Source organism: Pinus tabuliformis, chromosome 9, assembly GCF_031772625.1.
Source record: "Pinus tabuliformis cultivar Carrire ecotype Pingquan chromosome 9, CPIR1, whole genome shotgun sequence".
In the NCBI taxonomy this organism is placed as follows: domain Eukaryota; kingdom Viridiplantae; phylum Streptophyta; class Pinopsida; order Pinales; family Pinaceae; genus Pinus; species Pinus tabuliformis.
Genome location: NC_142307.1, coordinates 1,140,197,273 through 1,140,216,521, shown reverse-complemented (window position 1 = coordinate 1,140,216,521; position 19,249 = coordinate 1,140,197,273). Strand labels below are relative to the sequence as shown.

Sequence of the window (19,249 nt, the reverse complement as noted above, 5' to 3'; positions counted from 1 at the left end):
CTCGTGCTACCATGCATTTTTGCACATTTTGTATTACAACTCTCTTCTTGGACTCATACATAACCCTTCGGATTAAGGGGGGGAATGTTGGACACCTAATCCTCATTAGGTTAGTGTGGAAGCTGAATAGACAAAGTAGTCCAAGAGACCTTAGGATTTGAAACCCAACAGTCACAACATGTACTATAAATGTAAATCATTTGTTAATAAAAATTGTACTCTCATGTTTTATCTTTCATATTCTATTGTTGCCCATGTGTGTTTAACATTGAGGATGGGGAGAAATGTTCCAAGGGCCTTTCTAATATATACCCTTTAATTTTGTGGTATAATTGTCAAATCATCATCGGATTATTCATTTGATGGGTGCAATCATGCAATGACCAGTAAAGTTTTCAAATTAGCATAAATTGTTGAAAGAGGGAGAAATATGATGGCTTCTTTGTGCGTAGTGCCTATCCTTTTGCGTCCTTCTCTAGCTCGGATTTGCTCCTGCCAATCTATCTATGTATCCATCTCTATCTACCTATCCATCCATCCATCCATTCAACTATATGCATGTCTGGATATACATATGTAAGCCTACAGATCTATGTTTTATAGTGTGTGCTCTCCTAAAATTTGGGATATGCGTGCACATTGCATTTATAGGGTGTGCCTTGGGAAGTATGTATCCATTTTGACTTTTTCTCCATCTCATTTGCAAGGAGAAAAGATATATCGAACTGGTTAACATTAAATAACAAGGACTTGAAAATTAGTGTACAATAAATTAAACATTCTCATCCTGATTCAGGGACCAAATAAATTCCCTGGTCCATTAAATCAGAGAAACATACACCAGAGAAAATTCAGGAAAACAAAAATATTTGATAATACAAAAAATTACAAGCTACACAGGTAGCATCCTCAAAACTACCAGTGCTCTAGTTGCACCTCTGCTTCAGTTAGGTCTTTCTGAGCTTTCTTCCTACGATAAAATATTGGGCAGTCACGACTGCAATAAGGATAGGACATCAATGTAAGTATAAACGAGATAGTAATTGTAAAAAAAAAACATCCGATTAATTAAAAACAAATACATGATCACACAAATGTTACAAAATACATCCATAATGTAAATTTAAATCATGTTATGAAAATGTGATACTTGAAATATAGCATTCAAAAACCTTGTGCAAAGAACATCTTGGTGCAGAGAGCCTTGTCACCACTGACATTGTGTCCATAGTTTACCAAAGAGCATTTCTAATTCCCTCACTGACATTGATCAAATATTAGTGTCATATGATAGAAAATCTAGGTGAGAACAATAGGCACAAGGCCTACTTTAAATTCTCCAAATAAAGAGTAATGGTATTAGAATACCAACTTATCATTTGCAACTGTTTTCTGATACAATTTTCTTCTCTTCCTTTGCAATGTGAACAAAGTGTCTGATCTTCTTTGCTACAATGGCAACATGAAATCAGGTAACATCATGAATTTCAGTATGAAGCAACCTAACCAGACATTCTTATTATAAGAAAGCTAGATAGTTTCTTACAAGGAGAGCAAGCATGGAATCATGTAACCTCATAGATTTTTCCACATCAAAAAGATGAACCCTAGTAGCTTTCTAAAGCGCCAAAATGAAATAATATTTACTCTCAATTGTGCATTACTATAAGCAAGGAAACCACATGCAGGACACCCTCTACTTGTATTAACTAAATACCTGATAGGTGTTTTACAACCAATACAACTGAGTTGTTTCTTGGAAAATTTCATAATTCCACTATTTGAAGGAGTTGATATGGAAATTGTTTGTGTGTGACTACCATGAAGAAGCTCCTTGCTTGCATTCTTCAAAATGGGCTGAAATATTCTCAACAGCTGCTACAGAGCAAAAACAAGCACTAATAAAAAACGCTTAGCTAGAAAGAATTACTATCTATCAAGATATATTTGAAACACTGGTGAAATTTTCAAAAAGAGCATAAACTGCAAGTGATGATGCTTTGGTCTTTTACCTTGCTCAGTTGATTCTCCAGATAATATTGTGGATCAATAGGGATGTTATTCTCCAGTACATAAATTGGATCCTCAGATTTCTCATATGCCTGAGCCCAAGTAAAAATATTAGTCATTATATCCATAATCCCTCTATAAATTATGCCTCCAAATAAAACATAACAAAATAATTAAAATAACCATTTTTTAGTGCAATATCGAGACTTATGCTGAGCACAGAAGGGGTTAATTATTACCTTGGCACCTTTTGCAGCCTTTATGATGACATATGGAACACGATCACCCACAGTTGGAGCAGTTGCAGCATCCATCTGTAAACCAGGGGCAACTTGGCTTTAAAACACGACATCAATTTAAAAAATCCAACAAAGGACTCATTGTCAATAAAAAGCAAAATATTACAAGAGTCTTTGGATGCACTAAGTAATAAAAATAGAGAGTGAGGATTGAAATGGAACCAGAAGGATTGCACCATTCATTATACTTGTTCTGAGAAGTTATTTCCAGTATTTACCTTCCGCATGCGCTCAACGAGTTCCACGTGTGCTTCCTTGACTACATAGTCATCTCCAGTCTTTGTCAGACCCTGACTCAACAAAGAGATTGTTAGCACAGGCAAACAACAATGCGCTTAACAATATGCTAATAGCCTTGATAAAGGATATGACCTGCAAACATCTGTTTCTGCCGCAGCTAAATAGTAATCAATTTTTCTCAGGATGAGATTAAAAATGCAGATATATTATATATTGTCATGTTTTGATTCTCTTCAAGTGTATAAGAGCCTCCCTTGACACTTCTTCCTACCATTGCTAGTAGTAAATATTGACTGAATCCCTTCCAAGTACAAAATGTAGGGAGAAGAAACATGACAAACTTAAAAAGGAAGCTTCCATGGCCTGCCCCAACTAGGTATATAGTATATACTTCTAACACTTGAAACAAGGAATATGTAATAAGTGACTTGCTCGCAATGTAAATCTCCTCTTCCCCCTATCATATTTTCTCCATTTCAAAAGTAACAAATGGTCAAACAAATTTGGTCATAAACATGCAGAAGGATTCATTGTTCTCACCTTAGTTATCACCAAAAGTGACAAATCCATTCTGTTCATTAACAAGTCAGAAATATTGTTCTTGACATACTGCACTACACCAGGTATGTCATGATCAATGAGTATTTTGTGAAGGCACTCTGAAACCAAGTTCTTCACCAGCATGCAATTGTCCCTTCACACTGTTTCAATGCTTGTTGATATGGAATATTTAAAAGATCAGGAATATTTAATAATTAAGAAGGCATCAAATAAATTATTTTTCTAAGATAATTTTGAGCCTTCACAAACACTAAAGCCTGTCTTTGAAACAAAAAGATCAGGTTTGTCACCTTTAGTATCCATTTTGTCATAAGCATCTGGCTTTGTCCACAACAACCCAACATATCTTTTCTTATTGATCAACAAGTATGGGTAGTATATTTTTTCAAATTCTAATTTAATAGGCTGGATAAAAGCATATGTTAAATAACACACTGATTAGATGCCAAAGATGCACCAAACAGATGCAGATAAGCCACAGAAAAGAATAATTGATCATCTTGTCCTGTGCATATTTACAAAGATCTCATGGAAGTGGAATGTCAAAAGAAGATTAGTTTTAAAAAGAAAGCTGATATTACAACATTCATCCCTACAAAAACATCATTAACAACTCTATAGGCTTCACGGATATTTAAAATTCTTGACACTGTACCTTTGTAAATGTACCACTAATATAATCTGAGGCTTCCCTCCCTAGCGTCATGGCCTCTTCTATATTTGGTACACCAAACTGTATCATAACTAAATCTGTATCTCCATATACAACCTAGATTCAAATATAAAAATATAATATCAAGCTTTACAGTAGAAATCTTGGTTAGGATCAGATCACCCATTATGATTTCAAGAACTTGGACTATCACCAATACAACAAGTGTACTTCCTGTCATTACTGATGTAGTTCAAAGGTTATAAATGCCTTTAATTGCTAAATAATAGCCTACCTCAGCATTGTATTGGTGACCACAAACTATTGTGAACCTTTCTTCAACTAGCCTCTTTGTATGCTCTATCATTTGACGGCCTGACAGGTGGAAAAAAAATGAGATGATTAATGATATGAAATTTTAAAACAATACGTAAAATCGATATTGTTTGATGGAACAGAGAATGTGTCAAAAGGTCAAACTAGACTTGTAATCAAAATATAATAAGAGGGCCTAAGCATATAATCTTAGTTGTACAAGTACACATGACTAATTAATGCAATTCAATAACTCGATCTTATTTGTACAAGATTGTCAATTACAATTCATACCCAAAACATTATGCCAGGACGAAGAAAATAATTACATGGATATAATTGATGCCCAAAAATAATCAATGTGAATGGCTGATACATGCATATATAGAATAAGAGAGGACTACAAGCATCTCTATCTTGTAAGTAAAAGAAGCACCAATAACATTACAACTAGGAAAAACAAGGGGAGAACCAAGGTGTCCATGGATTTAATGTTTTTTTTTCCATGGAAGAACTGTGAAATTACCATAGCTCATCACACTCGACGAAATCTCCGAATAGGACAATTGCCCAACAGTGGCACCAGTAAACCCATAAACTAAATTTGCACTGATCTGCAAGTGCATACAGTCAAAACTATTTTATGTGTTTCACCAGCATACCTAGTTTTACTTTTATTCCATGTCCAAGCCATAATTAATACAGACTTGACAAGGCTGTAATTACCTTCAAAGCCAATTGTTGGCCATCCAAGACAGCCTTTTCAAACGGATCTTTAGCCTCCTAAACAAGATTACAGGAAGTTAAAAACTGAGATGTTAAGTGGAAAAAATACAAGCATGTAACATGAACATAGGAAGCACTTAGTTCACCACCTTTAGGTCTGCCTTGGCTCTTTTCCTGGTAGCCAGTAACTCTTCTAGGATCTCTGGTAATATTCCCTAGGAAGCAGGAAAAAGAGCATTCAATTTAGCATCATCGAAAATGGTCAGCATATGATGGTTAAAAAGTAAATAATGAAATAAGTATCAGCATAGTGTTTGACATGCAAAGACATTAAGGTCTTATTATCCTTATTTACTTTTAATCCTTTCTAGTAGCATAGCTTCTGGTGCCTATGTTAGTGTTACAACGGTAAAACTGTGCATTATACAGCTGGGATGACTAGGACAGTGTATTGGGATCTCATCCACATAGCAATTTGACTGCTAAAGTCTACCATACATGTTAGGGAACCTATCTACTTTTTGTACATCGACGAATCAACCAAATCTGAATCTGAATCTACTGAAAACTTCAAAATATTTATCATAAAAGTAGCCTAGGGTTTATTGTCTATTATTCGAAACTTCTTCAGAATCTCAATTGCTTACTTACCCGTGTTCGAGGACCAGCTCACCACCTCCAAAACCAAGAAATAATACATGTCAACTTCACTTGCCAGTTTCTTATTGCACCATGGGATAGAGTTTTTTAAACTAACTGTTAGGACCATGTAATCTACATACAACACAAATATAAGCATATCAAATTTATCATAATCAAACAAATAATAAAATTTAGGACCTGCAATGGTCTTAGTAATGCCCATAATCTGTAAGTACTCATAAATCCATGAGTACCAAACACAAGAGGCTACTTTAGCCCAGAAAGGGACTTCTTCAACTTGCACACATGGGTATCCCATCCTAACAAAGATATTATATTTGAACCCAAGCTGAAACAAAACCATGAATCACTCTTCTTGCCACCTGCATCTCTGGCCCTGTCAAAATCCACTAAAGCATGCAACAGCTCAAAGCACTGTGCCAGTGTGCCCTTTAAGTACCTCGCATACCTCAGACCATGGAGCATATTTGCAGCAAACTCAACTCAACCATATATTAGCAGCCAAGCTGGACAATAAATTGGTGTTTGAACCCCCCTTGTTTGTGAGACAAGGGATCTCATGCACACAGAAATTTGACTACTAAATTCTACCAGATATGTTAGGGAACCTATATACTTTTTGTACATTGACAAATCAACCAAATTTGAATCTTAATCTACTGATAAATTCAAAATATGTATCATAAAAGTAGCCTATGGTTTATTGTCCATTATCTAAAACTTCTTCAGAATCTCAATTGCTTACTTACCCCTATTCGAGGACCACCTCACCTCAACTCAGCCAAACCTCCAAGACTAAGAAATAACACATGAGGTGTATGTCCTTCATGTCAACTTCACTTGCCAGTTTCTTCTTGCACCATGGGATAGAATTTTTTTAACTAACTTTTAGGACCAGGTCATCTACATACAACACAAATATAAGCATATCAAATTGATCATAATCAAACAAATAATACAAGTTAGGACCTGCAACAGTATTAGTGATGCCCATAATATGTAAGTACTCATAAAAAAACAAAGTATCTTCAAATTTTTTTTGTTGCACACATAATTAGTTTATGTTTGGACCCTCACAACCTAGTGCGCTCCTTAGAAGCTAGAGCGATGCATGTTCAAGTTATTAAAATTTAACACATATCAATCCATTTTTTCCTCTTTTTGGGAGGCGCTACATTAATTGTGGGTGTGGAATGCTCATCACATTGAACACCCTCCTCATTATTTCTGTCTCCCATTCGCTGAAATTCAACAATGGTTTCCTGCCAAGGTTCAAGAATGACTATTGGATGATTTTGTGCAACAAGAAAATCATCATGTGCTTGTATCTCCTCCCCATGCTCACTCCCAAATGTTTCACCTGATTCCTATACACAACACACTTTAACTTGTTATAATAACATTAAAACCTCCAATTGATTTATTGCATTATTCATATAATATTGTAAACAACTAACCTCAGATCCATAACCAGTAATTATTTTTTCCCCTTGATTTATCATGTGTTGGTGAAGACCTTGGGAACCATGTAATACAACATATTTTAGGTCTTCCTCTGAAGCTTCCTTTTGAAACTGGTGAACCTACATTAACAAAGATAATCATATCTATAAGGTAAAATAACTAATAAGATACAATTAACTCAACGTGACCATGGTTACTTTGCCTAAAATAGAAAATATAATATATGGAAATATCACTTACCATACCACCACAAATACTATTATATCCACCAGAGCCTAATTTGTGAGATCCAATTTTTGACACCCTAGCTTGGGTTGCTTTTCTTGTATCTCGTAGGCATATCTTAGCTCCTCCTTGTGCAGATGGCGTATAGTTTGGATTTCTGAGGACTTTCCTCTTAAACTTTGCATCTTTCATAAGTTCATCCCACATCACTTGATCTATGATCCAAGTTGGACGTGGATACATCAAGTTTTTTGTCAACTTTGTCCTTAAATTGGACCTCTTTGAGTGCATGTATTTACTTGCAATCTGTAAAATAAGTTCCTTATCAAATCCAGGATTACCAAATTCTATTACTACATCTTTAAATAGTTCCTCTTTTTTGGCATTGGCTTGTTTCCTCCAATCCATTTGGATGGTATTTCCAAATAATTGTTCTGCACGACGAAAAATAAAGTGATAAAATTTCAGCCCTGTTTCATCCTTCAAGATTTCCTTCTGAAGTGAGCAAGATTGTAACTTCTTGCATTCCTTTTGTGGTCATCGATGATATTGTTGTAGTCTTGGGGATTGAGGAAGGTTCCCTTATAGATACATTAGGCACTGTTTCACTTACTTCTTGCATTTACAATGAAATTGTGGAACTATTAAGAACCCAACCAAAATATGAAACTATTTTTCATATCTAAAATAATGATCCTAAATGTAACAAATGAAATTATAAAAAAAAAAAAAAATTTTACATGTTGATCTCTTGCAGGAGCTACACTCTCCAACAATGACATTTCCCATAACTGAATTTGTTCAATTATTTCTTGTCTGATTTGAACATTTGTAGGAATATCTGGTAGGAGCCTTAACATTCTTGTTTGTGAGTCTATAAGTCTCCTCAAAGAAACTTGTTCTGGTCCTGGTGGGAGAATACTGACTAGACCCACATTTGATGTAGAGGGCATGTTATGGGGTTCTGGTCTAGGTGTAGATGGCATAACATGACCCTCTATACCAACATATTGTATACTTGTTGGAGTCACCCTAGAAACATCCTGCAAGGCACAAATATAATTAATAAGATGGAATAACAGATGAATAATGTTGAAATATGTAACTAGGTTCGGTCTTCATAATGACATATCTAATCACAATTCTATGTAATTTATGTAAAAAAAGGAAAAAGAAGATTATTTTTGTTATGACTGAGGCATGGGTTTCATTAACACATGAAGAAGCAAGTCCCGTTATCGAATGACAATATCTCAGAAGACTCATTAAAATAAGGTCATGAAGGTGGAAAATGATCAATGAAATGTATAGTAAAGTTGCAAATAATCATGGCAACCAAAATACTAATCAGTACAGATAGGTGTCCATGAGGTATGTATAATAATTTTCTTTTAAAGGGTCCATGATAAGATGTAGTAGGGTTGAATTTATGGGTTTATATTTTAAGAAATACCCTAGTATTTAGAAACCTTAATCTTAAGGTATTTGTTCCCTATGATTTGATTTCTAGGGCATGGGATAAACTCTAGAATGACATAAAGGGAAAAGAGTATGATCTAAGGTTTGAATTTAAGAAGCCCTAAAAAGGGCTCTTGATTCCATAAAAACCTAAAAAAGTAACTTGACATCATGTTTTGGAATAACATATTGCTTGGGTTACTTGTTAAAATAGTATTGTATGTACAAGAAGAAAAAAATGGATGGGGTGATCCATTTGAAGGCATGATGTAGCTCTTCGTAACACCTCATAAATCATTGAGTCGTTGTGCAAAAACTTTATTAAATATATGCCCTAGATTTCTCAACAAATAACATAATCAAACTCACATAAATAAATGGTTGAATCTTACGTCTTGCATAACATTAGATGTATGTGGGGGCATTAATGATCCCTGCATGCCAACATTGGTTGTATTGAAGGGCATAAATGAATCCTGCATGCCAACAAAATGCACGCTTAGTAAAAACACAAATATTAATAAATATGTACAGTGAAATAAGTTAACTAAATGCACAAAAATATTGATCAAGTTTTACCACTATCATTACCTTAGATGTTTTATAAGGTGTTATAGGGGATGGAATGACTTTAGCCATTGCCTGCATTCCAAAAACATAAATTAGCATAGTATAATAACGAATATAAGATACTTGAACATACAAAAGACAATATTCAAGCTTACCTCATGCATCATCATAGTAGCAACTTGCCCTCGTGCATTTGTTAACATTTCCATAAAAGTAGTGAATATCATTGAATCCCCCATAGTAGCATCGGTAACACGCATGGGTACATTCTTAAAAAACACATAATAACATAAAAAATAAGAAAACCTTGATCAAAAAACTGATAGGAAAATAGAATTGGTAACACCAAATATGTGTTGAGTGAGCATTAAAGATCTGTCCAACACTTTGAGGCAAGCTTATCAGAGTGTTCCAACAAGCATTTAACGTGTCACAAAAAAACTTTTGAAGTATCATTTTAAAGTTATTTCTAAAAAAAAATCCAACCTCTAACTAAATCAATAACATAAATAATACAAATACCAAAAGCAACATAAATACCTGGTCTGCCATTTTGTATAGATAATGTAATAGAAATCTGCGAAGAAAAGTTTGTGTACACTAGTTAGGATCATTACATAAATAAATTTTGAAATATATGACAATGTGTAAAACCATAAATTATTCTAAAATATTTTGGTTTAAACTTCTATGCATGTAATACTAATTTCATTGAGGAGTTCTCTGGATTATATTACAAAGGGTAATGCATTGTCTTAAATTGTTGTCGCATAATGCAAAGTAATCACTGTAGAATATCTCCTTGCTGCCTATAAACATTACTTCACTATCTCATTGCAACCACAATCAACTCCAAACCAGACCTTGCTTGCCTCAAAACCCCAGACCATACCTCAAGATGATTTACTGCCACATAAAAACCTTAGGGGTGATTCGTTGTCACAAACAATCCCTTATAGGTGGTTCACTGCCACAATTGATACCTCAGGGATGATCTGTTGTCATCAACAGTGCCTCAGAGGTATCTTTCTATCTCAGAATTGCTTCATAGACATATTGTTGCCATAGTGAAGCCTCAGATTTAATGTGCTGCTATAGATAATGCCTTAGAGATAGGCCAATGTCTCAGATAATGTCTAAGGGATGATTCGCTGCCCAGATAATGCCTCAAGATAGTTTGCTGCCACAGTTAGTGTCTGTTCAATCATTTATATAACAACATTCGGAAGTTGGATTAAAGTGAGATATTTGAGAAAATTAAATGAAATTCTGGTTGGTTGACTCTCTGCAATTATGGATTGAAACCAAAGAGGTTCCATATATGGTGCTAAAAAAGTAAACAGTGTTCCTAACAAACAAGCATCGTTTTGTATATAAAATATTTAAATAAATTATCACCAGTTTATATTAAACTGTGAAATCAACATTTGAAAAGCAATGCATATGAAGCACATTAAACATGCATGGAAACTACTAATCGGAGTCCAAAGAATTATTATGGTAGATGAAGCGATATGGTGTGCTGCCTTAGAAGAGCACCAATATGCAATAAAGAACCCTGAAATATGCTTGGAAAATGAAAAAACATTAAATAATGTAGAGCACTGGTGGCAGAGAGGGTATAAAAACTCAGAATTATGTTTAACCCTCCAATATAGTTAACCACACGTGGAATAAGTGAATTCAAATGAATGACAATGCAGTGAATGCCCATGAGCTCTGGTTTCATCAATTCATGAGTAAATGTTGGTGTGGGATTAAACCAAATAATGCCAATTTCATGCCTCATACTTCTCAAAGACCCAAGCTACAAATATCATGGATTGGTATTATACCTATGCGTAGATTTGTGCAGATTTGAGATGTTCAGAGGAGAATCAATCATATTTCCATAACACCCCTCTCGAACCTATTTCATGCTAACGAACTAGAGTCTAGTGCCAAACACATGATCACATATCCAAGCAAAAGATCATCCCAGTGCATCTCCTAGATGGTGGATATCAAGTGACTCAATCTGGCCATTTATTGCACAGAAGTTGAAATATATAACAATGAGCCAATGGGGCATGAATTTTCATAAAAGGATGACCTCATTTCTCAAAACACACCCAAAGGAACTAGGATTGTTACAATGTTGTATGTTGGGTTAGGGTGCAACACTATCATGTTATAAGACACAATTGCATATAAAAGGTTATACTCCATGGGATACATAAAGAAAAATCCTTTTCTTGTCTTAATTAGAAAGGAGACAGTTTTTCATTGACAAGAAAGAATTGTTATTTAGAAAGGAGGCATCATCCAATGAAGTTCGAGATGGTGAAGAATGCACCATACAATACATTTCAGCTACTTCTGTTCAGGAAAAAGTTTTCTTTTTTATTGGTTGGGGAGGGGGGAGATGGTGGGGGAGGGAACTTGCAGGTGTCTGTCAAGGTACCAACATCCTCACCTTGAACACCTAATACGCAGGTGTAGGTAAGTGAGGAACTATATTTCTAAGGAAAAACAGAATTTAAAGATTATAAGAAACACTCAAAAATACAAAATAATGAAGAGAATGAGTGAGGAAAATAAACCCAAGAAGATATGCATGTCTACAATACACAGACAAAACTCCTTAAAAGATGCTCTGTATTGCAGCCCTGGGTATTCATAATTTCGTATGAATACAATTTTTATCTCCAAAAATAGTCCTGTACACTTCTGTTTTCAAAGAGGGCTCAATATTGATGTAATAGCACCAAACAAATTCAAAGATAATAAATATCCATGTGAAGCTTGGGACCATAATTTATTTTCAATTCGTTGGATTTAAATCTAATCTCAATAATCTCATTAAAGAGAACTGCTTAATGATAAACCTATATCGAGTCCAGCAGCATAAAACTCAAACCCATAAATTTGTAATCCACTAGATGAAATTTTTGGTACTAAAACATCATTAAAGAAATTTCTTTATTAATAAGCTCGTCAGCTCTCTGGGCCTTGGGGTCATAACAACAGGCCAGACAAGGGTCGGGCAGCTATGTCAACAATGGACTGGCCAAACAATCAGGGAAAAAAAATAAATTTGGCAACTCGGCCAACACCCCTAGGGCCATATTGGACTGGCCAAACAATTAGGGAAAGAAAAGAAATTTGGCAACTAGGCCAACACTTCTAGGGCCATATCAAAGGTGATCTGTAATTACTAAGTAGACACATAAGCATTAGGGCCACAATGGAAAAATGACTCATTGAAAAGAACAATTATGAAGAATAATGGCTAATAAGTTTCCCATTTAGGGAGTTTGGGTTCAATTCTTTGCCAGATAACCACTAGGAAAAAGCATAATAATAAAGGAGGAAGAGATTTCAATCAAGACAAGATGCAGATTAGTGGAAGAGAGAAACCACCAGAGGAAATATGAGGAGGCTGCAGTTAGACCAGCATATATCCATCTCAACTCCAGATCCATCAAGCACAGAAAGGATCAAATCCTTCTAATACAAACCTTTTTGATAGTGAAAAAACTTGAGGAAAAGTTTGCATCTGGAAGGATTTGATCCTTCAACAGCACTTGATAGATCCAGAGTTGAGATATATCTACTCTTGGTTTATGTATATGGCTAAACCAAAGGTGGTGACCAAGGTTAAAGTATGGAGACTAAAAAAAGAAGTGGGGGAGTAGTGAGGAGTGGTGTGAAAATGAACCTTGAATCCTAAGATTTAGAGCTTAATGAAATGTTGCTACTAAGAAACTAGGATTTCACAAAAATAATTTAATGGTTATTGGGATGGAATTGTGTAAGGTTAGTTTTGAGAGTTGGGTGGATGAAAAATCACATGGATATGGAAAGTGCAAATGAGGTTGGAATGACCAGTCAAGGTGAGCTGAGCACAATTCATTGTTGGGTGGATGTTAAGGAGTACATGCAAATTATGGATTGACACAGGTTCAAGATATATAGTGAGAAAGGTCTCATAACTACATGGGTAAAAGAAAATAGATGGAGTTGATGGTGGTGATGCCTAGCGAAGAAGTTAACATGGAGAGTTGCAATGATTAACACACTAGAGTGTTTATTCCAAGTTGTAAAGCCTAGACACAAGTAGGACATATTCCTCAAGGTTTTTGAAAGACCTGTTATTGAAGCATGCATGTTTAAGTGTGGTAGCACATGGTGTCATCCCTCACATTCATAGAGAAGATGGAGTGTCAAGTTGTGGAATGAACCACTTAAATAGGTACAATAGCAGAAGGTGGATTTGTATGCTAATTTAAGCTTAATTTGTTGTAAGATCTATTATTGGAGTGTTGTGGATCATGGAGTTATGTATGGAAGTTATGGAATAGTCCACATGAATAGGTACGAGGGTGTCAAGAATATTATTATGTGAGCTTGAGGAGGGAATGTGAAATCTATAGATAATTGGAGCATATAAAAACTTGTTATCCATGTATTCAAGTGGTTAGTAATTTTTTTATATGAATATCAACAAAAATATTGAGACCATATTAACCTCCCTAAATGAAACTTAAATAGAAAAGTGTTAGGGTAGTTAAGCTAAATAATGATTAACCGTTTAATATTAGCTATTTATGAAATTTAAGTTCCAAAACCCATAATTATACCTCTAATATTTTAAACTAATATAACTTATTAAAATGCTCTACGACTTCATTATAATTATGAAAATTATGTGAATGCCCCATAGACTAACATAATAAAAATACATACAGAAAATTTTACTCACTGCTAATAATAAAAAGTATTGCCATTCTGCATGGATGACATATGAAAGCAACCACATATATTTTGTTTTTCTGTTATATCTATTATATCGTGTCCTTTTACACAACAATCTCGAGGATAATTTGTAATTGTTTCTATTATGTCGCTTTTTTTTCCTCTTTCATTACAAAACACTTAGTCCCATTAGAAATCCACCTACAATGTCAATCATATTAGGGAACGTATTCTAATTTTATATCCAATGACTCTCCCATCCATTTTTTTCTGAGCAATGATTTTATTGAACATTTAGGAATCAGGAATGTGTTTTGAATGGCGTGGAGAAAAAACATGATAAATGAATAAAATTTTCAAAATGTCTTAATTTTTAAGCAAAGCCCGGGATAGAGATAAACATTAACTTTTAATGGAGAGCTGCTAAAATTAGATCAAGCAAAGGCAGAAAGAAAATAGCATCCGAAGAGATAATGCTTTATCAAAGCAGGTTACAAAGTGATTTGATATATTGATCAACTGTAACAGAACTGATATCGCTAAAGTATTCGGTAAAGGATCCTTTAGATCAGATATACATTTTAGTACCCAGGTTACAGACAGTCGGAGTTTCCTCTACATAGAGGTAAAGTTCCAATGGGATTATCATGGTTCCCCACTCCCTTATTCGACAATATCTTGGCTTATGCAGTGACAACAGTTTCAATAGCTGCAGTTGCCCCTGTTGACTGTCGAACATTTATGGAGCTCTCTGCATCTTCTTCCCATATCTCAGGCAAAGCTTCTCTAATGTTGTGAATACTTTCGAGGGCAAAATCCGCACCTTCTGTATAGACTAGACTGCCCACCTATTGACAGTGAAATCTAATATTAATATTAGAGGAAGAGTAGACGACTTATATTTTGAGACATTATATTTAGAGATGGTGAAGAATGCACCATACAGTACATTTCAACTACTTCTGTTCAGGAAAAAGTTTTCTTCTTTTATTGGGGGGGGGGGGAGATGGTGGGGGAGGGAACCTGCAGGTGTCTGTCAAGGTACCAGCATCCTCACCTTGAACACCTAATACGCAGGCACAGGTAAGTGAGGAACTATATTTCTAAGGAAAAACAGAATTTAAAGATTATAAGAAACACTCAAAAATACCAAATAATGAAGAGAATGAGTGAGGAAAATAAACCCAAGAAGATATGCCTGTCTACAATACACAGACAAAATTCCTTAAAAGATGCTCTGTATTTCAGCCCTGGGTATTCATAATTTCATATGAATACAATTTTTATCTCCAAAAATTGTCCTGTACACTTCTGTTTTCAAAGAGGGCTCAATATTGATGTAATAGCACCAAACAAATTCAAAGATAATAAATATCCATGTGAAGCTTGGGACCATAAATTATTTTCAATTCATTGGATTTAAATCTAATCTCAGTAATCTCATTAAAGAGAACTGCTTTATGATAAACCTATATTGAGTCCAGCAGCGTAAAACTCAAGCCCATAAAAAAATTTTGGTACTAAAAATATCATTAAAGAAATTTCTTTATTAAGAAGCTCGTCAGCTCTTTGGGCCCTAGGGTCATAACAACAGGCCAGACAAGGGTTGGGCAGCTATGTCAACAATGGACTGGCCAAACAATCAAGGAAAGAAAAGAAATTTGGCAACTCGGCCAACACTCCTAGGGCCATATTGGACTGGCCAAACAATCAGGGAAAGAAAAGAAATTTGGCAACTAGGCCAACACTCCTAGGGCCATATCAAAGGTGATCTATAATTACGAAGTAGCCACATAGGCATTGGGGCCACAATGGAAAAATGACTCATTGGAAAAAACAATTATGAAGAATAATGGCTAAGAAGTTTCCCATTTAGGGAGTTTGGGCTCAATTCTTTGCCAGATAACCACTGGGAAAAAGCATAGAGATAAAGGAGGAAGAGATTTCAATCAAGACAAGATGCAGATTAGTGGAAGAGAGAAACCACCAGAGGAAAGACGAGGAGGCTGCAGTTAGACCAGCATAGATCCATCTCAACTCCAGATCCATCAAGCACAGAAAGGATCAAATCCTTCTAATACAAACCTTTTTTATAGTGAAAAAACTTGAGGAAAAGTTTGCATCTGGAAGGATTTGATCCTTCAACAGCACTTGATAGATCCAGAGTTGAGATATATCTACTCTTGGTTTATGTATATGCATGTGTGTGTGAACTGATAATTTTTTATTTAAATTAAATAAAGGTAAACAAAAATAAAATAAAAGAATTGGCCATGTAAGCTGAGTGAAAATCTCCCCATTAACTCATCCATCGAGTCTTTCTACCCAGTGGAGGATTTTCTCTAGTTATCAATTTTCTTTGTATTAATAATAGTGTGGAATATTGTGTCTTCCATTGCTCAATATTTTCATTTTCGTAGCAGAAGTTTGATTGTTTATTTCAATTAGTATGAAAGCATGTTCACCATCAATTCCCAATATCTTTAAGGAATATATAGATTTCCAAACAATTGTATTAATCCCCACTATGTTTAAGTTACTTAAAATGAACTGCAAATAGTAACAATTCTGCCCTGTTATGGGCATTCTGATAATGTTGGTTTTGGAAACTGGCTTCTGTTACAACCATTAAATTGACAATACCTAATCATGCTGTTAGTATGCCCTATTTTGGACGTTTTTACAATCTGGGTTAGCTGTTTGGCTTTCCTATTATGTTCTCAGTACATATGGGTATTTCCAAAATAGGCTCACTGCTGATTTCAAACTAAGTGTTAATCTTGCTAGAGTTAAAACAACAATATTTTTCTCTCCCATACTCATCAATTTGGTATCTCGAAAATCCCATCTCACTTGTTAATAATGAAACTCACGAGTATGGGTTTAATAATTCAGATGCAATTGAAAGATATCAAGATCATGTAGTTGAAAAAGAAGAGCAAATTGAACAGGTTTACAAAAGTGAAACTCATGATGATGAAGAACAAAAATCAAATAAGAATTATAACAGTAGCCAAAATGATGGTTGTCCCATGTTGTCTAATGCAGTTTCTTTGAAATTTGGAGATCATCAACTGATTCATTCATCATACGATGAACCTCAAGAAGCTTATGAGAATATTTGAGTTTCAGAAGTTGGTCTGCAACCTCATAACTTAGCTAATGAGGATGAAGTTCATGAAGACAAATTTCATTATTCAGAGTCCAGACAATGGCAAACAGTTTTATGGCCTTGATGAGTTGCATGGTTCGAAAGTGGACAGTGTCTCTAGTATGTATGAGCCAATGCCTAGTGTTTCCCAACATTCAGGTGAGTCATCTCATTACAAGGTTGATTGGATTCATGTCTACACACAAATAGAGAGTGATACTTCAAAGCAGAAATTAAGTTGTTCATGTAATTATAAAGAAACAGAACCAGACGCGGCTCAGGAAATTGTTGATTCTTCAAATAGTTTTGAATGCAGTATTGATGTGTTCACTAGTTCGGGAATGCCTTGACTCTGTTCTAGTTCCCCTAGTATTAATATTAATGATGTGTTCCCTTTGCTATAATGATTTCGATACTCCATTAAATAAGCCCAACCTTACCGACAGTAATGATGTGTTCCTTGTTCAACTATGGATGAATTTGTTCTTGAAAAAGCAATCACAGCTGAGGAGACTGTTGAAAATAATCCCAATTCCTACAGCTATACCAATGAATACAGCTATGCAAGGAAAATAATACCAATGCCAACATCTTTGCAAGGGAAATAAATCAAATTGAAAGGAAAATACCTGCGGAAAATAAACCCTTTGATGTCTTCCTTGAAACTTCTAGCTCAGCTTCAAGTTCATTTGCAAAATAACAGTGAAAGCCCGAGCATATAAAAACTAAAACAATTTAGTGCCAAAAAGATTTTCGGGCTCTACACCAAAAAAGTTTCGGTGGTTTCAGCAGTCTTGGTTCCATTTTAAGATGGCCTAGCTCGTTGTTTCCTGCTATTTCCTACCCATGTCTCCCACTTTTCATAGGAATGAGGGTCTCAATATCTATCTCCTGCCACCCACGAATAAATGAGTATGTACTCTGTTGCCGTTGGGCCTCATGCCCTTAATGCCCATCACAGAAACCCTATTCTTGTGGCTTTAATAGATAAATTACTTAACACAAACGCATTCTTGGCAACAAGACTGCGATTTCATAACCAAAACCAAAAGTCTGAAAATGAGGAATTATTCCTCTGAGTTCGGCCCAGCCCCTCTGAGTTATTATAACAAAACTATCAGCCTTAGGCCAGAGAAACCTTTTAAAAGTACATTACAGGGATAGTATTCTGTCCAGTTCACGAATGAAGGATGTTAACTAATATCCCTAGCCTAGTTCGACAAACACATACCCGGTAGTGGGCGCTAAGAAACTGGTAGACCCAACCACAATTCGGCATGACTCTGAGGACCCACACCATAGCCAACCAGGGCTGCACATTCAAGTAGAAAACAAGATGAGTATGTGATGAAAAAACAAGAGAAAAGCTATAAAACTCAGAAACTATTTAAGTTTAACACCTAAAACGAATATGCGCTTACCTAAAGAGACTATCCAAGTTGGAAACCCTTTCTAAAAACAGAGACTGTGTCTCAGCGCACATCGTGTTATACCACTGAAAAGAACCAATTTCGAAGGCAACCAGAAGTGGGCAGCTTGATCAAAGGCAAACTGTGGCAAGGTAAAGCAATGGGTAGAGAAGAATAACAGAGAAAGACAGAAGTGAACCATTTGAGGACTCGACGGACTAACACTCACGGCGGCTCAACAACCCTGGGAGATCACCTCAAGACACACAATGTACCAGGATCTAACACCACGACCGTTGGATTTGGAAGAGGCATCTGCACCATAGAACCGATGCATATTCCCACGGAAGGATTCCAACTGGAGGCTCCTTGGCAGTCGAACCATGCATAACCCTAGGCATACGACAACCAGGGTATTAATGTAAGGTTGAAAGGAGGCGGTATGGCCATAATTGCCATAGCACTTAAACATTTATGGAAGGTTAATAAAATATCAGGTTATATGTTAAATCACACCAATAAACGTGAAGTTGCCAGCCGGATTATGGAACTTACAGTCATGTATAATGGTAAATTATATATGTGCTGAAAAACCATAGTCCAACATTTCATTGCAATTTAAATTAACGAATTACGCCATGTTCTTTTGAAAGTGAATAACCATAATGCTATTGGTAATTCATGGATTATTATTAATATAGACAAATTTTATTTTACTATAAGTTACCTTATTAGTTAGATGTTTGACATTAATACTTTTGTTGTTTTT

The 19,249-nt window shown here is 35.3% G+C and overlaps 3 protein-coding genes and 1 long non-coding RNA gene across 4 annotated transcripts; all 4 read right to left on the bottom strand.

Annotated features, from left to right (window-relative positions):
• Window positions 1–1,359: 1,359 nt before the first annotated feature.
• LOC149152650 (DNA polymerase delta catalytic subunit-like) lies at window positions 1,360–5,508 on the bottom strand. Its single transcript, XM_089443554.1, has 4 exons — window positions 2,250–5,508; window positions 2,013–2,102; window positions 1,648–1,875; window positions 1,360–1,449 (listed from the first exon to the last, which is right to left on the bottom strand). Exons 1-4 carry the CDS (start codon window positions 2,322–2,324, stop codon window positions 1,360–1,362), a joined length of 483 nt encoding a protein of 160 aa, XP_089299680.1. The 5' UTR covers window positions 2,325–5,508.
• On the bottom strand, window positions 2,492–5,931 carry LOC149152649 (DNA polymerase delta catalytic subunit-like). The gene is made up of 10 exons (XM_089443553.1): window positions 5,817–5,931; window positions 5,477–5,577; window positions 4,953–5,018; window positions 4,804–4,860; window positions 4,604–4,691; window positions 4,058–4,137; window positions 3,766–3,879; window positions 3,360–3,515; window positions 3,090–3,158; window positions 2,492–2,599 (listed from the first exon to the last, which is right to left on the bottom strand). Exons 1-10 carry the CDS (start codon window positions 5,929–5,931, stop codon window positions 2,492–2,494), a joined length of 954 nt encoding a protein of 317 aa, XP_089299679.1.
• Window positions 5,662–7,829, bottom strand: LOC149152648 (uncharacterized). The gene is made up of 2 exons (XR_016263400.1): window positions 6,924–7,829; window positions 5,662–6,833 (listed from the first exon to the last, which is right to left on the bottom strand). It is a non-coding gene; the product is annotated as an uncharacterized LOC149152648 (long non-coding RNA).
• Window positions 7,830–8,702: 873 nt separating this feature from the next.
• Window positions 8,703–18,913, bottom strand: LOC149152647 (uncharacterized). Its single transcript, XM_089440697.1, has 6 exons — window positions 18,493–18,913; window positions 18,303–18,383; window positions 9,724–9,760; window positions 9,339–9,452; window positions 9,205–9,255; window positions 8,703–9,089 (listed from the first exon to the last, which is right to left on the bottom strand). Exons 1-6 carry the CDS (start codon window positions 18,552–18,554, stop codon window positions 8,979–8,981), a joined length of 456 nt encoding a protein of 151 aa, XP_089296823.1. The 5' UTR covers window positions 18,555–18,913; the 3' UTR covers window positions 8,703–8,978.
• Window positions 18,914–19,249: the final 336 nt, after the last annotated feature.

Coding starts and splice junctions, on each gene's coding strand:
- LOC149152650 (XM_089443554.1), bottom strand. CDS start 2,324: ATGGATGCTGCAACTGCTCCAACTGTGGGTGATCGTGTTCCATATGTC. Junction 2,103..2,249: donor AGGCTGCAAAAGGTGCCAAG/GTAATAATTAAC, acceptor ACTTGGGCTCAG/GCATATGAGAAATCTGAGGA. Junction 1,450..1,647: donor ATAGTAATGCACAATTGAGA/GTAAATATTATT, acceptor TTGCCATTGTAG/CAAAGAAGATCAGACACTTT.
- LOC149152647 (XM_089440697.1), bottom strand. CDS start 18,554: ATGTGCGCTGAGACACAGTCTCTGTTTTTAGAAAGGGTTTCCAACTTG. Junction 18,384..18,492: donor AACTTGGATAGTCTCTTTAG/GTAAGCGCATAT, acceptor TTGAATGTGCAG/CCCTGGTTGGCTATGGTGTG. Junction 9,761..18,302: donor TTCTTAGCGCCCACTACCGG/GTATGTGTTTGT, acceptor TTTTCTTCGCAG/ATTTCTATTACATTATCTAT.
- LOC149152649 (XM_089443553.1), bottom strand. CDS start 5,931: ATGCTCCATGGTCTGAGGTATGCGAGGTACTTAAAGGGCACACTGGCA. Junction 5,578..5,816: donor AGATGCAGGTGGCAAGAAGA/GTGATTCATGGT, acceptor TGTTGTATGTAG/ATTACATGGTCCTAACAGTT. Junction 3,880..4,057: donor GTCACCAATACAATGCTGAG/GTAGGCTATTAT, acceptor ATTTGAATCTAG/GTTGTATATGGAGATACAGA.